The 16,708-nt window shown below is 46.2% G+C and overlaps 2 protein-coding genes across 2 annotated transcripts; one reads left to right on the plus strand and one right to left on the minus strand.

Moving 5' to 3' along the window:
- Positions 1–1,242: 1,242 nt before the first annotated feature.
- Positions 1,243–13,182, minus strand: FOXM1 (forkhead box M1). The gene is made up of 9 exons (XM_071433026.1): positions 11,714–13,182; positions 9,715–10,311; positions 7,863–8,011; positions 7,433–7,645; positions 6,897–7,025; positions 6,264–6,308; positions 5,246–5,312; positions 4,650–4,816; positions 1,243–3,444 (listed from the first exon to the last, which is right to left on the minus strand). Exons 2-9 carry the CDS (start codon positions 10,262–10,264, stop codon positions 2,392–2,394), a joined length of 2,373 nt encoding a protein of 790 aa, XP_071289127.1. The 5' UTR covers positions 10,265–10,311; positions 11,714–13,182; the 3' UTR covers positions 1,243–2,391.
- Positions 13,183–13,330: 148 nt separating this feature from the next.
- On the plus strand, positions 13,331–16,558 carry RHNO1 (RAD9-HUS1-RAD1 interacting nuclear orphan 1). Its single transcript, XM_071433030.1, has 2 exons — positions 13,331–13,684; positions 15,797–16,558. Exons 1-2 carry the CDS (start codon positions 13,517–13,519, stop codon positions 16,445–16,447), a joined length of 819 nt encoding a protein of 272 aa, XP_071289131.1. The 5' UTR covers positions 13,331–13,516; the 3' UTR covers positions 16,448–16,558.
- Positions 16,559–16,708: the final 150 nt, after the last annotated feature.

A 16,708-nucleotide genomic window follows, 5' to 3' on the forward strand; every position in this document is an offset into this window, starting at 1 on the left:
TTTGTCAATTATCAGAATGCAAGGACAGTCCTGAGATGCTCCTACACGTTACTCAGAGAAGCCCTGGGAGTGCTGTGCAAAGGGTGTGAAGAGCTGTGCCTTCCTGCTCTTGGGCTGATGAGGAGACATGAAGTATGGCCCTGCTCTTACTGCAGGAGGGGGGACAGAGGCAGCCACTGTCTGACAAGATCACATCTCTACACTATAACCCTAATTCTGAGCCTGCAGAGGGACAGGTGATAACTGCCTTTCCTTAAGGAAAGCATCCAGGCAGAATATCAGGCAAACATAAATGGAGAGAAATAGTCATATTTTGTGATTAAGTCCTCACCAACTGGTGCTTTCAACTACTTTGGCCAAAACACTGGGACATCTCTTCTGGGAGCAAGAGGCAGAATTGCATATTGTAATTTTTTCCGTTGTTCCCTCCATCTTTTTTGATACAATTGGCCTTGAGCAGTGCTCTCACCAGAAGACATAACAAGAAGGGAAACAAAACTTTGGCACTATTATGTTCAAAATAAAATGTGAGGTGGCCATGAGAGCACCTCAGCTGACAGGGACAGCAGGGGAGCACCTGCCTGGATACCAAGGACAAGAAAATTTCAGTATTTGCTCGAGACATGATCTTAGTTAGCTGGCTTTCAGCTGTCAGTTATGTGCACACATCCTCTCAGGAGCAAGAAGTGAGATGAAAGGGAGAGAAGATGCCTTGAGAGAGCCAAGCAGAGTGTTAACAGCTGTGTAAGATGTACTAGTAGAAAGTGTGCAAAATCAGGCCCCTTCTGCAGCCTTGTAACCCCAGAAAGACTGAAATTATAACCATTAAACCAAAGTTTAGAAACATTTTATGAGGGCAAATAACCTCTAACAAGTACACAGGAGCACTATGGTTCTGATACCCACACACACATCTAAAACTGGTTTTATGTTTGTAGGGGAAGGTAGAAATACTTTCAAGAAATATTTGTTTTGCATTTAGAAGATAAAGAGATTAGTCTGGGGGGTGTTGTGATGTTTGTATGCTTCTGACTCAGCCAGGATTTACCCATAAGCAGCAGGAAAAAGTGTGTTTTATGAAGCAGTGGGTTAACTAAATCTGATGTGGTTTGGCCAACAAGGCCTGAAAATGTCCAAATGGTCACTCACTCAGTGATCACAAAGCACACAGACATGAGATAAGAAGGGGTTGCTCGTGCCATGGGCCAATCCCAGCAGGCTGCTAGGGGTGGTACAGATAACACTCAGCTGTGTTCCCACAGAAGCTTTATTGAGTATTTGGATACAGGAGTCACCATTTGTCTGCAAGCAGAAGGATCAGATCTTTGCCATGGTAATTTTTTCCATGACTTAAGTTCTAGAGAACGAGTAGTTATTCTATTGCACCAAGCAATACATACCTTGTGTTTCCAGAAGTGAATTTTTAGTGGAAATATCAGCATTCCCTTGATATTTAAAGGGAATATATTATATTTTATATTCCCTTTCACATTTTGAACTGCTGACTGTAATGAGGGCAGCTTTAACCATTCAACAGAAGTCCATCTTACTGCAAGTGTCTCTACCTAGTCCTCTAGGTACGTAATAGACCTCTGGAATCAGAAGAGCTGCTATATGGCTTGATCCATGCTCTTCTCCATTCCAGCCTGGGAAAAGGAATCCAAACCAAGATTTTATGCTGCAATCCAGATAACCTGTTTCAGTTTGACTTGGGTCACATATAAACAATTTTTCAGATCTTTGTCCCACCACCTTCAGGACAACCTAGATCAATGTGGTTTTGAAGTTTAAAAAAAAGATAATTGGGCTTTCAACTAGGGTAGAAGAATACAAGAGATGTGAACATATGGACAACACACTCTAGGTCAAACCCTTACCAGGCCAAATATTCCCATAACCCTACAATAATAAAATTATTATTATAATTAAGGGCTAATTTAAGGAATGTACAGTATTTACAGGCATTAAAACTAGACAGAAGATGCTAAGTAATAGGGGATACAAAGTAAAGGGATATTAGGACAGAGCTAGGAGGAGGTTCCCAGGCTCTTTCCTATTGTACTATTGTTTCCTCTGATACCTTGAATAGCAAATGCCATTCAGGGCCTAGGTAGATGTTCTCATGATAAGAATCCCTGGAGAGAGGCTATCTCTAGCACAAAGCTAGAGAAATTCTATCATCTTGTTCCACTCAAAGTCTACAGCATCTTGAAAGCAAGCCCATAGCAGCTGATGGGGCTGTTTCCCAGCTTAGCAGGAGTCAGTGCTCCCTGCTCCCGTGGACATGGGAACTAGTCAAAAGCAGTTGTCTTGGATTACATGAATGAATTTCAGAAGAGTGCAATTCTTTCTCTAACATCAGAACAAGTCAAATTCAGTCCTCAGGCCAGTTCACTTCAGTTCAGGTATGAGCTGAGACCAACTAATGTCTGTTCCTAAATTTTCATCCTCAAGACCAGGAAAGCTGATATCCAGAAGGATTTTGCTGAGGCTGTCATTCATGGTGTCCAGGATAAGGCCCTCCATGAGTGACCTGTTTTCAGTAAAGCCAGAGGCTGTCAGTTCAACAGAGGATTGCTTGGAAGTGTCACGAATAAACGCTGGAGAGCTCGTGAGGGGCACAAGGACCATGTCACCGGATTCTGTATTGAGCAGTTCTCGAGGAGAATCAAAGAGAGGATTTTTAAGGGGTGTGCTGTTAAAACCCAGCAAGTCCTGGTTGTCCTGGAGGGGCGTGAATGGCAACTGAAGGGTTTTCACTGGACTGAAGTCCAGCTCATGACTTCCTTTGGCTAAGGAAGCAGACTTCCAGGGATCAAGGGCCTCTAGTGAAGGGGTAGTAGTGGCTGAAACTTTGCTGGGAGTGGAAGAAACGGGCAATTTGCCGAAGATGTCTTTGACTGGTGTTTTAAAGGCCCCCTCTTCTCCCTGTGAGCAGCTGAGCTGTGATATGTTCTCAAGGGGCTGGTTTTCCTGGGGAAAGGGACACTCTGCCCCTAACCGGAAAGGGTCCAAGCTGCTGCTTTCTGGCAGAACAAGGACAGGCTCTTCTGAACAAGGCAGTGCTAGGCGTTGTTTCCTTCTGGACCTGCCCACTTCCCGCCTTTCTCTCCTCTTTATAACTAAAGAGTCAGAAACTGCCTTAGGTGGGGACTTGAGTGTGGTGAACTGTTTCCTCTCCTTTGTGGATGAGTCTGGGAAGAACAAGCTTGGCTCTTCCTTGACTGTTACAGTTGAGGCAAATGGGGACAGCCAGGGATCCAGCTGAGAGCCTTCTTCCTCCTTCACACAGGCACCCTCTGGGAAAGAAGACAATTCCTCACCAGGCTGGGAGCTGTTCTCCTGTATGGAGTGGGTTGGGGAAAATAAACCTGCATCACATTGACCTTCCTCCTTGACAGCAGCTGGGGGTAAACAGGGTGACTCTTCTGCAGACAGTGACATCTACAGTGAAACACAGGTGACATGCAGTCAGTAAGCAAGGATCTCAGCTACCCAAAAATCCAAATAACAGTGGAAAGAAAAGGAAAAGACTGGCATTTAAGGTCAGCAGAGAGGGTAAGAGGAAGATATTCAGGAAGCAGTAATTATAACAGACTGAGATTGATCTCTGTGAAGTTGATAGAAAGAAGCCTAAGGATCACATGGGAAGGATTCTAGCTAAGTGACAAAGTCATACCCTTCAGAGCACTCCTGCTCTGAGGAACTTCTGGGAGTACAGGCAGAAGGAGAGCTGAATATTTCTGGAAAAAATATAACCCCTTTGATTTTTTCCTACATTATCTAAATGGGAATAACAAAATGAATGAGGACAGCTTTCCCAGAAACCAAGGAAAAGGAAGAGAAAAAAAATGAGGTTATCAAAAGAAAAAGAGCACAGGAGAAAGATAAATCATAGCTGGAGAGAACATAAAGCAGCAGGCATACAAAGGAAAATAGGATTATGGTTAGACAGGATGGAAGAAGCTAAAGCTTTACAATGTCTAAGCATTCAAGAGCAGTCAGTGAATGCCAAGAAAAAGATCTGTTTAATAGCTGTTTTTCTTGAGCCCAGAATAACTGAACTTCACAGAATTAGCAAACAGCAGATATGGAAATCCTCTGGGAAGAGACTCCATGAAATATATACCCTTTCAGAAGATCCTTATTGTTACTTGTCTATAGAGCTATCAAAAATATGAATGTTTTAGGATCAGAACAAAGCCATTCCTCCCATTCTTCTTTCTTCACATCTCAGCAATAAAGAAAAATTGTCTTGACCAAGCCATAGAGCCCCTTCCTCTAATGAATTAGGGAAACATCCTTAGAGCAAATAAACTAGCAGGTAGTAGTCAGCCTAGAGACAGTAAAGGATAGCAAGGATTATCACTAGCTAGTTCCTTGATAGGAACTTGGAGTTTTAGAGCACCTAAGTAAAGATGCACAAAGAAGGAACCATATGAAGAAAAGGTTCATTGAAGGCAAGAGATGTAAAAAAAAAATGTAAGCAAAAAATCCAAACAAACTCACCCCTTCTTAAAAAAAAATCCCCACACCTTCCTTAGCCCCCTCCTTGCACCCCTTATAAAAAAAGAAAAAAAAAAAACCAGGAAAACACCCCCCTCCCACACTAACGCCCCTGAAAACTCCTTGGAAAGCAAGAAACCAACCTTTGGAGCAATGCACACACGCTTATTGCTCTGCAAAGTCTCCGAGCTGTTAAGGGATGCTCCCTGTGCCTTCACAGAAGGCTGCAAGACAAGAGGCTGACTCAAAGGAAATTGGATTGGAACCAGGTAGGAGTTGACACGAGGAAGCAAAGGCTTCATCTTTCGGCCTGGAAGGGAAAAGAAGGGACTCACTTTTGCCTGTTCTCCACTGCTACCTCTTGGAACCCAGGCACCTTACAGAAAGTCCTTCTAGACATCCCAAAAGAAACATTTGATCAGATCACTTGCCTTCTCTCTTAATTTTAAGGATACAAATACTAAGTCAGAAGCCTCATGAACAAGAAAATAACCTTTCATGCAGATCCTACCCCTCAGGTCTGGCCTCTCACTCCATTGAGTGCCCAATGCCCACCATCTCACCATCACATCCCCTCAGACACAACAACACTGCTTTCCATTTTAAAGCTGACAGTAAGGAGCATAAAAGCTGGCAAACAGGGACAACACACTCCACATATATTCCTAAAGAAATCTGGGAGAATGCCCCAGATTTATTGGATTTATTCTCTTTGGCCTAGACTGCTGGGGACACTTACGTGAATTCTGGGGTTCAGTTTTGCTTCCCATGCTCTTCAGAGGATCTGGAAGACGATTCTTTTGTTGCTGCAGTCATTGTGAGATAAGTAAGAGGAGAAGGAGAAAAGAGAGAGATTAAAAGAATCTACATTTATTCTGCTGCCTCACTGAGAACTGTGAAACCAGAGGTCTGTGCTGGACTAATGCAAAGAGAGCAGCTGTTAGCACCCAGCACTAGGCTGGCTCTAGGCCTGTGCCACTTGCTGGTTTGCAGCCATGCCATCCCAAAGCCAGCTGCCCACCAAAAGCTGTGTAGGAAGAGAGACAACATGACAGAGCTGCTCCAGCTGTAGACTCTACTGCAGAAGGGAGCTGGTTTCGGCACCCTCAGTGCCCGAGGAACAATGAATAGGATGGCTTTATTGTATATTGGATGTCTGTACAAACCATAGACCCGATAGGTGTTCAAATGGAATAGCAGAGGCAACAATGGGATCAGAATTCTGAGTAGATGGAAAGAAGGCCAAGGTTGTAGCTGTGACAGAAAAGTGTTTGACTGGATGTTTACAAATTTTTCACTGTTAAAACAGCTGAATGCGAGAGCAACAGCAAACAGGTTCTTCCTTCCAAGAGTCACTCACAATGCAGTGGGTTCCAAAATGAAAAAGGAGCACAGAGAGATCCTATTCTCTCTGGATCTGAGCCCCAGAACATATTGGAACTGTTGCCATGGAGATGATTTTACCAGAAATCTGTTTGGGCTTGTTCTCTGAAGCCTACTGGTGTCCATTGCAGCCTACTTCAGCAGTAGACTTCCAAGTTGTTCAAAGCTGTCCAGCTTTACCAGCTTGAGAGACTGTACCATTTGAAGGCAGTCAAACATTGGCTAGACCCCTCTCCCCACAGAGGGTAAGCATAGAGCTGTTTGAGTAGATGCAGCAGTGACCCAGTCCCCCTCCCAAGCCTGTTGTCCCTTCCTTCAGTGACTGGCAAGAAGAGAATGGAAGATCAAGCCCCGAGCCAGATGGTAATCCTTACTGATTCAGAGTACTCAGGCGATGCTGATGACCCCAAGTCCAGCGGCTGGTGGCAGAAGGCATTGAGCAGGAAAAAAATTTAAGATGCAGTTATCAACCAAAGAGGGAGACAAATGGGTCATTTTAAACTTGTACATTCTGAGCAAACACAAGTTAATTCTACCCACCCACTACAGAAAATACAAGAGTCTAAACACACCTACACTAGTCTCCAAAGCTCTATTTCCCTAACAAAATCTTCCTAAAATAGCTATTTGGGCTAGGACACTTCCACCCTGTGACTGACTTATCAAACAGCATAGGAACACCTGGTTGGCCTCAGCAGAAATCTTCTCATTAGGAATTTAAATCAGGCCCACGGTAAGAAGTTGAACAACCTGACTATTATATTTGGCACAGAACATGAAGAATAAATACATGCTACAGAAGCTCCAGATCAAAAGCACAGCCACAGCACCTTTTCTTTCAAATGCAGAGCTTGTCTATTTGTTAAGTGAAGTGACTGAATCCAGCTTCTACAAAGAGGCTGATGTCAAAGCAGCTTGACCTTACAGTTAAAATAAGGTGCATCAAGCTATTGTGGCATTTAGAAACTGGATAGCCTGTCCTATTTTCTTTGCATGAGGCAACTCACCTTAAATACCTGGTCCAATGTTAGGCAGCGGTTTGCATCCGGGTGAATAGTCCAGAAGGAGATTTTACCATTGGCAGACGTCTCACGGACAAACATATCATGAAGGGACAGGTTGTGCCGGATGGAGTTCTGTGGAGGAAGAAGAGAGGGGGAGGTTGAAAAGCAGTAGTTTTGTTATCAGCACAGCAAGGCCTACCTCAAACGCCCCTAGCAGAGGGATTACATTCCAAAGTGCAGACAACACCAAACTTTCATGTTCACAGGGTACCCAGCCAACCCTGTCTTCAGTCTCTTATTCTATGTACTCTTGACATCCCCATTCTCACTCCAGTGATCAAACATCCCATCATCTTGTTTAAGTAGGATGAGGCAAGAGATACAAGAAGTGGTACAGTGACCATCTGGAGTGAGAGTGCATTTGGGGTGGAATGTTTAAATGACCTTCCATCTTGCTTTGCAGGCTGGGGAACAACTTTTCATTTTGATCCAGAAGGTATGTAACATCACCCACAGCAACTTGAGGGCCTGCTTGTTACCTTCCAACCTGGCTTAGCTACATGTTTAAAATAAGGGAAATGATCCTCAATCCAGGTATAGATGTCCTTCAGGGTCATGCGCTTCTTCTCTGTGCTGTTGATGGCAAACTGGATCATGGCCATGTAGGAGTAAGGAGGTCGTTCTGACACCGAATCCTGCCATGAGGAGGACTCAGGAGCAGTAGGAACAGCAGCAGCAGCTTCCTCTTCAGTCTGAAAGAGAGAAGGGGTGATACATGAATGTTCATGAAGCTGACAAGAAGGCCTGTGGAACATTCCTGGATCCTCTGTGTTCTGCTATTCATATCAGTAAAGGTCAAACTCAGGTTACTTAGAGATAGCAATGCTTAATTTTTGCAAGTATTCTGATCCATGTAGATTACTGCCTTATCAAAAGTTTTAGCACATGCTCTTGTATTCTCCTACTTACCTTGACTCTTTCCCGCAGAGGCATCTGATTCTCTTTCTCTGTGTCCTCCTTCACAGAAGAGGGATTTAGCCCATCGGATCTCATCTTCCCCAGCCACTGGATGTTGGTGAGGCTGTTGTCCAACACAGAGCTCATTGTCTCGCCACTTCCTGTTGGGATAACAAGCCCACGTAACAATCACACAATAATTTAGGTTAAAAGAGTCCTCCAAGACCATCAAGTCCAACCTGTGACCAAACACCACCTTATCAACAAGACCATGGTACTGACTGCAGCATCCAGTTATTTCTTGAACACCTCTAGGGATGGTGACTCCAAACCTCCCTGGACAGTCTGTTCCAATGCTTGACAATCCTTTTAGGGAAGAAATTCTTCAGGATGTCCAATCTGAACTTTTCTTGGCACAGCTTAAGGCTTTGCCCTTTTGTCCTGTCATTTGATGTCTAGGAGAAGAAGGCAGCCCCCACTGCTCTACAGCCTCCTTTCAGGCAATTGAGAGAGAGAGAGTAGAGAGGGATAAGGTTCCCCTGAGCCTCCTTTTCTCCAGGCTGATCACCCCCAGCACCCTCAGCTCTTCCTCATCAGACTTGTGCTGCAGACCCTTCACCAGCTCTGTTGTCCTTCTCTGGACAGCCTCCAGCACCTCAGTGTCTTTCCTGACATAAGTGACCCAAAACTGAAAACAGAACTCAAGGTGTGGCCTCACCAGTGCCAAGCACAGGGGGACAATCTCTGCCCTGGTCCTGCTGGACACACTATATTGCTGGTACAGGCCAGGTGCACTGGCCTTCTTGGCCACCTGTGCACAGCTGGCTCATGTTCAGATGCTGTTGACCAGTACCCCCAGGTCTTTTCCTGCTGGACAGTTTTCCAGACACTCTTGCCCCAGCTTGTAGCACTACCTGGGGTTGTTGCAATGCAACTGCAGGACCTGGTACCAGATCTTATTGAACATCACGCAATTGGCCTCGACCCATGGATCCAGCTGGTCCAGATCCCTCTGCAGAGCCCTCCTGCCCTCCAGCAGATCCACACTCCCACCCAACTTGGTGTCATCTGTGAATTTACTGAGGATGCCCTCAATCCCCTGATCCAGATCATTGATATCCAGAGTGAACAGGACTGGCCCTAGCCCTGAGCTCTGGGGAACCCCACCAGTGACTGGTCACCAGCTGGATGCAGCACAGTTCAGCACCACTCTCTGGGCCCAGACATCCAGCCAGTTTTAAACCAGTGAAGAGTGAACCTGACCAAGCCAGGGGCTGCCAGCTTTTCCAGAATAATGCTGTGGGAGACAGTATCAAAGGCTTTACTCAAGCCCAGGTAGGCTACAGCCTTCCCCTCATCATAACCCTGCTTTCCCACAAGTAACCCTGCTACTCCTTCATCTCAGCTGTCAAAAGGAAGGCACCAGTTACACTGCTAAAAGATGGTATTGCAACACTAATATTGTGGGAGGAATTCACCTTGAATTTCTGATTTCATGTGTAGTTGCCCAATTTCTGAAAAGAGCTGCAGCCTTAAAAACAAACACTCAAACCAGACTACTGTCAATCAAAACAGGACAATGTTGATCTAATATTTCAAGAAATAGAAAGACAGCACAAAACTTAAGTCAGAAGCTCAGATGTCTTCCACCAAAAAAATATGTCCACTATAATCCTGCAGATTTCACTACATATGCAAAGCTATGTAGATTATTAGAATCCAATCCATAGTTATTTTGTAATTAACAAAATATTAATAATTACTGCAAATCAAGAAGAAAGTGCTGGACTCTTTGGCCCATTGCACATCTCCTTGTCTGTCAGGACAAAAAAAACCAACAAAAAAACAGCTTAAGGCTACATACTGTTGGTCTCCTGCTCCTGTCCAACCACAGGATCAAATCCTGAATGCCAGAGCGCCGTACTACCTGCAAGACCAGGTGTCTGTGCAACATTCTTCTCTCTTTCTTGACTAGCTGCAGCCTTGATGGCTGCACTGGCTTTCTTCTCTGATGGGAGATGCTGCGATGGTGCTGGACCAGCTGAACGGGATGTGCCCCCACTGCTAATGAGAATGAATTTGTTGGGTCCATTGTTGCCACACTCTTTTCCTTTTGCTGTCAATGCCTCTATGATGCTCTGGATATCAGCATTTGTAGGGATGGCCACCACCTGTGTGTTGGGCATTGTAGGGTGGTCAATTATCTTTATTCCTGCTGGGAATTTCTGCAGGCCACAGTCCCTTTTGTCACTGGCTTGTCTGTTGTGTTGGTCTTCCTGTCTGTGCTCCTGCTTAGGAGCCTTTTCATCCTGACCTCTGTTCTCATCTCTTGCTGAAGTACTGGATTCATCGTTCTGTGGGAGGGTCAGTTTTCGTCTTTTGAGAATTAAGGGCCTGCGGGGGCTGGTCCTCATTATTGGTCTATACTGTCACTCTCCATTGAAAGGGAGAGGAACAAATCCTGCAAAACAAAAGATACAACATAAAGGCTGCAGCAAATCATCTCAAGACCTCCCACACAGCACACATTCTCAGCAGTTGCTACAAAGCTGGAAACACAAAAGGAAAATTAAAATTGAAAGCATTTAATAAGGCTGACAAGGCTACTGAGAAATCATACCTTCCTAACCCACACCTTGTGTAAGCAGGATGGGAAAGAGTATTTGCAGAGTAGATAACTTCCATCATAAAAGTACATAATAATGAGCAAAGTGTGTATGTGCTTTACAGAAAAACTGAGCTATAATGTGACCAGCGTCAACCAGCAAGCTGGAGGGGAGGTAGAATATAGGAATAGCAGTGCTGACTCTTACAGTTGATTGCTCTAAGCAGCAGATTACACAACCTGCATGAAAAGGGAATTTACGGATGGTTTAAGATCTGGGAAGCAGAGATTACCCTGAACACTACAAAGACACACAATAAATGCAGCAGAAGTAAGGTGCTTTAAGAAGCTAGACACCAAGTAAATGTACTTCTAATTCTTTTCATAGATTTGTTAAGATTTGACATAAATTCGTCATTGGGCAGCATACAATTTAGATGTCAAACTTTTGGACAAGAGGTGGTTTAGACTATAAAGCTGGAAGCAGAGGAAATAAAATTCAGAGATACTGCTTCCAGGGTAAGATGCTGTGAGAATACTGCTAATAACGCCATCGGGAATTCGGTGGAGCCTGTGCCTTTCTGCAAACTACACCAGAACAATATACAAATTGTACTTATTGTTTATCATTAGAGATGGCAAGCAGAATAGAAACAAATAAGGAGGCCTTTTGCATTGGTAGATTTGACGGGGTCAGCAAGTAAACGAGAAAATTCTCAGTACGAATCTCCTAAATTGATACAAAGCAGAGTCCAGCAGATAACAAGCTGAGCTGATGCCCTATGCACAGGGAGCAGACAGCCCGGCGACCATTCCACGCGGGTTCTGGCAGCCGGCACAAGCATGGCCCTTTGCGATCTGCTCCACCCCCTTAAGGAGAGTCAGCGCCGAAAGAGGAACCCTGCGCCAGCCTCCCCCAGGCTGCGTTCCTGTGAGCAGGAACAGGAGCGCGTCACTTCCCAAGGAGGCCTCCATCTGCTACCCCCGCACAGGCCCGGGAGCACCGCTGTGTGCGCGCTGCCCCAAGGGGGCACGGAGGGCAGCGCCAAAGCCCTCCCAGCTCCTCCTTCCCCCGCTCCAGCCCCTGCGCTGCCGCCCCGGCCAGCGAGTTCACCTGCTCCCGCGGGGCCTGCCGCCCCGGCCGGGCCCAGGCCCTGCCCTCTCCCGCCCGCGCGGTAGCCTTAGCGCGGCCCGCCAAGGGGTGCCGACCCTTGCCAGGGTCCCCGGAGGATGGTGGCGGGCTGCGGTCGGGACTCACCAGCTGCCGGGCCGGGGCAGGGCAGGGCCGATGCAGGGCGGCGGCGGCCCCAGCACTCCCGGAGCGGCCCTGGTTTGAATTTGGCGCCCGGCGCAGCGCTGGCCCTGTCACGTGCCGGCCTGCGCCAGTGAGCGGCGGCGGGGGCGGGGCCGTCCGGGCCAGGCCAATCGGCGCCCAGGGGGCGGGGCCGCGGCGGGCCGGGCCAATCGGCGGCGGCGGCGGGGGATACGGATGTGCGGGCGGGACGGAGCCCAGGCCGCCGCCGCCGCGTCCGCATTGTCCAGCCCGACCCTGTTCCGGGACAGCCGCTCCCGGCCCGGCTGGGGTAGTGCCGGCAGCTTCCTTCAACCATGCTGCCCGCGGTTGGGAGCCCTGCCGTGCGCCGGGGCCGCTGACAGCGCGCTGATTCCTGGTGAAGAGCTGCGGGGTTTTACCGTTTAACGTGTGTGTCACGGCTGCAGCGGGCTAGCGGGGTCCGCAGGACCCCCTGAGCGGGCCGCCACTTAGGTAAGCGGTCAGGCTGTTGCAGTCTCGTACGTTGTTCAGGAAATGTTATCAAATTTCCTTGTGTGTGCTGATCTACGATAAGTCAGGTCGGGTGAATGTGAGCTAGCTGTGGCCAGGAAGGCCGATGGCACCTGGCCTGTATCAGCAATACCGTGGGCGGCAGGACCGGGACAAGGATTGTTCCTCTCTCCTCCGTACTGCTGGGGCACTCAGAGTGCTGTGTCCAGTTCCGGGCCCGTCACTTCAGGAAGGACATTCAGGTGCTGGAGTGGGTCCTGAGAAGGACAGCAGAGCTGGTCTGGAGCACAAGTCCCATGAGGAGCAGCTGGAGGTGTTCAGCCTGGAGAAAAGGAGGCTCAGGGACGCCTTATTGCTCTCTACAGCTGCCTGAGAGGAGGGTGCAGCCAGGTGGAGATTAATCTTTCCTCCCAGGCACCCAGTGATGGAACAAGAGGACATCGTCCTAAGCTGCATCAGGGGAGGCTTAAGTTGGGCATTAGGAAGAAGTTCTTCACAGGAAAGGTGATTAGACATTGGAATGGGCTCCCCAGGGAGGTGGAGTCACTTTCTTGAAGGTGTAGCACTTAGTGCCATGGTCTAGTTGCCATGGTGGTGTTTGGTTATAGGTGGGTTTGATGATCTGAGAGGTCTTCCAACCTAATTGATTCTGTGATGTGCTTTCCAACAGAAAATTAAATACAGTGTTACTTCAGTTGAAACTTATTCATTAGGAAAAACAAACAAATCACGAAAGATGTGTAGAGTACAGGAGGGAGATGTCAACTTTGTTTTGTAAAAAAGAAAAAAAACCGAACTTAGTCTCTAGAAGTTAAAATGTACAGGTAGTTAGCAACCAGAAAGGGAAAGAGTTCTGATTATCTTACCCCTATATCATCTTCTTGGCATTACAAGCAAGATTGAATTATTAAAAAAAAGAAAATAAGTTTGTTTTTTTTTTTTTCTTTTCATACCTGACTTGACATAGCTGGATCAGTAGGTCATCTGCTCCCATTCCTGCAGTGCATTTCTAAATCCAGCCAAAAATTGACAAAAGGTTCAAGAACTACTGTTGGGAACAAGTCTGCCTCGAGATGTGTACGCTGTGCTGTTGCATAAATGTTTTGCTTTTGTTAAAAACTGTCTCTGAGGTTTCCAAACAAGTCTTTCTTCAAATCAATTTATTTGCCTTCTACAGATTCAAAAGCACCTTAGCATCTCCTCGGGGTGCTTTCTTCTTTCTTCAATTGGCTCCAACAAGCATCATGAGGTTTTTAAGTAGTTTTACCACACCTTTTGATGCCTCCAAAGAAGAAGTGTACCCACAAGGCCAGGAAGGCAGAGCTGGTTTTCCTTGAACAGCCACGGGCAGGACCCATCCATTGTTATGAAGCTCCACTGCATTTGGCTGAGAATCCCAGACGTGTGCCTACAAAACGTGTGGACCTGAACACCTCTGCTGCCTGGGTTGGTAAAAATTATCTTTCCTCCTGCATCCCACAGCAACAGTTTTCCAGTTTCTCCTGTATGTCTTAACAGAAAGTTACCTGTTCTGGATCTGGAAAATTATTAGCCCAGACCTGAATTCCCTCTATCAGTCTAAAGCATAAATAAGTGCTTGAGTTGCTTTACATTCCAAGAATAAGCACTAAGGTCTTGGTTAGTTGAAGACATAAACTGTGTGCAGTATTTACTGATTAATGAATATTTGTCTTCTAGAAAAATTATTCCCATCAGGAAAACACTGTTTTCCTTGGCAACAAAAAACCCTGCACGAAATAAACATTAGGGGAGATTTTTCTTATCGGCTTGCTGTTTGAAATAACTGTTGAACTCTAAACGTTACACGTTAAAGTATTGGGTGTATTGTTTAAATCTGACACTGCTAAATTTAGAGAACATAGGTTTTCACTTCAGAATCATTTGTTCTAACCTGCCCTCTTTGCATTTCTGTGTTTTGAGTAGTTTCTCTCCATACCAATCTTCTGATGGGTTCATTTTCTTGGGACTGTTTGCCATGTCCTAAAATACTCCTTGTATTGTGTAATGTAAAGATTTCTTTTTTTTTTTTAAGCAAACAGCTGCAGCAAAGACAGACTGTTCCTATGCAACAGTAGTCATCACCTAGGGGAGCTCTGTTTAAACATTACTGCTGCTTGGCTCTGCTCTTCACAAAGCAGGCTCAGGAAGTGTGGTTTCAGACCTGCATGAAACATTCCTTTGTATTTTTGTGATGCCTTAACCTTGAAGTAGGACATCTTCCATTTTTTCCTCTTTAAATTTTTTTTGTATCTGCTTGAGGCAGTTAGCTCTACAGTTTGTGAATCACTAAGTAAAATAACTGCCGTGAATAAGCATTCATTTTGTTTGGAAGAGGTGGAAACATCCACTCTGGTTGCTCTTTGATTCCTAAAATACAAGTATTCTAAAATTTGTTTGAAGCTATCAGTACTGAAACTGTTAAATATTTCTCAGAGGCATCCTCTGCAGAGTGTCTGTCAACTTGTTTCAATGGAAACTGATTTTCTGCTCCTCTCTTTTTGGTATTATCTAAGTTTTTCACACCTTTTCCACTACTAGGTTCCTGCATGGGTAAAACCTACCCTAAATGTTCTCTGAAGCCAGGAAGACATATCCTTAAAATCAGGAACTATGTTGAGTATGTGCTAGTATACAATTACTACAGAATCATTTCTCTTTTCCTGCACAATGGCTTTGGATTCAAACAGTTCAGCTGTACATCAGACAATCACCATCCTTAGTTAAATTGCACCCAGTGTTTTTAGGAACTATACAGTAACTTAGGAATGCTGAAGGAGATGTGTAGTTGCCATAGCAAGAACTCAGTTTGGTGTGCTCTTGGAAAAAGCAAACTGGAATCTGAAACAGAGTCTGACTTTTTTGTTCACAACCAGGAAGACAAAGAACACTATAATAAAAGGATTTCCAGGGTTTGAGTCTGAGTCCAGAATCATTCAAAGAAATATAGACTGTTGAGCTTGGAGCATCTTTTCTATAGGAAGCTGATTGTAGAAGTGGATTTTGGGTGATCTGTTGCTCCACAATACAGAAATTAACTCTGTTTTGAAACAGAGATGTTTGGGGGGAAGATTTTCAACACCCTATTAACATTAATCTAAGGGGATTGAGCTAAGTGGGCATTCTTCAATCGTTTTGTGTTGCTCTCCCTGTTCAGCCTCTACTTCTTTGGGGAGGCTGAGGATTTAGTTCTTTGAATCTGAGTAATGATGAGACACAGAAACAAAAAGGATCCATTTTCTTAAATCTGCAGGGTTTACAGGAGAAGACACCACTTAGACTTCCTTTAAAACCCAAATCCTGAGTTCTTTGTGAGTTGCCAGTGATCAGCTCACTTGCACCCCAATGATTTCCACAGAACAGTGGCAGAACATGATGTTGAAGTTCAGAGGTATCTCATGCATAGGAGCTTTGTTAGTGACTCATTTGCTTTGCTGCAGAAGAGATTACTCAATGAACACACTGGAAAAAGGTGGGGAGGTAGAATTGTCTGTAGGAAAGGGTTGGGTTTTTATCTTATTATTATGTCTTTCCCTTTAGGTGTGCCCACAATTTGACACAACTAAGCCGCTGGTGTTGAAAGCACGCCAGAAGAAGCATCGTGGTCCTCAGAAGTACTATAATCAGGATGCCAACCACAGCTCATTTCATGCAGGAGGAGCTTGTCGAGGAGCTGTAGCCTGCAGATTTCCTCCTTTAACTTTTGAGAATCCAAAAGGACATGCAGTCCCTCCATTGGATGATTCAAATTGCTTGGGAAAGAATGCACGGTGCTCTCCCAACCAGCCTAAGAAAGGGACAGCAGCAAATGCCAACATCCAGGTGAAGAGTCCAGAGAACTGTGGAGAGCCTGCTCCCCAGCCTGTGGAGAAAGAAGTCCCTAGTCCATCAGATGCAGAGGCTGCACAGGTTCCTTCCCCAAGGAATGGGAGATGCAGCAACACTCTATCACCAAGTAGTCATGCCTGGCATCCAGAAGAAGCGTTGCCGCTTGGTATTGATCCCTGTGGGAGAGGGGAGGCGGCAGCAGTACTGGTTGCAGATACTCCCGAGCACGAGTATGGAATGAAGGTCACCTGGAGGCGGCGGCCGCACATAATGAAGTACCTGCGGGAGCAAGGGAAGCTGAGCGCTGCGGACATCCTGGTCAAGGCAAACATGGAGCTCTCGAGGGGACAGGCCCACACCTGACCTGGCAGGAGCAGCCTCTCGCTGCGTGCAAGGACACGCCTGGACAGACGATGGCCCTGAGGGGGCCAAGAGGGGACCTGATTTCAGCCCGGCCCTCTACTGCGCCTGGCAGCGCCTCCGAGAAACGCCAGGGCGGGCGTGGGAAGGGTCTTGGCGACGGAAAGGGGGGTGGGGGGGTCATTTGGGGCGGTCTTCCCAGGGGAAGCGTGTCTGGCAAGGGCTCTGTGCCGCACGCGGTTCCCGCCGGGACTGTTCCCCGCT

This window comes from Agelaius tricolor, unplaced genomic scaffold (assembly GCF_023055355.1).
Source record: "Agelaius tricolor isolate 1412-34295 unplaced genomic scaffold, bAgeTri1.0.p SCAF_9, whole genome shotgun sequence".
In the NCBI taxonomy this organism is placed as follows: domain Eukaryota; kingdom Metazoa; phylum Chordata; class Aves; order Passeriformes; family Icteridae; genus Agelaius; species Agelaius tricolor.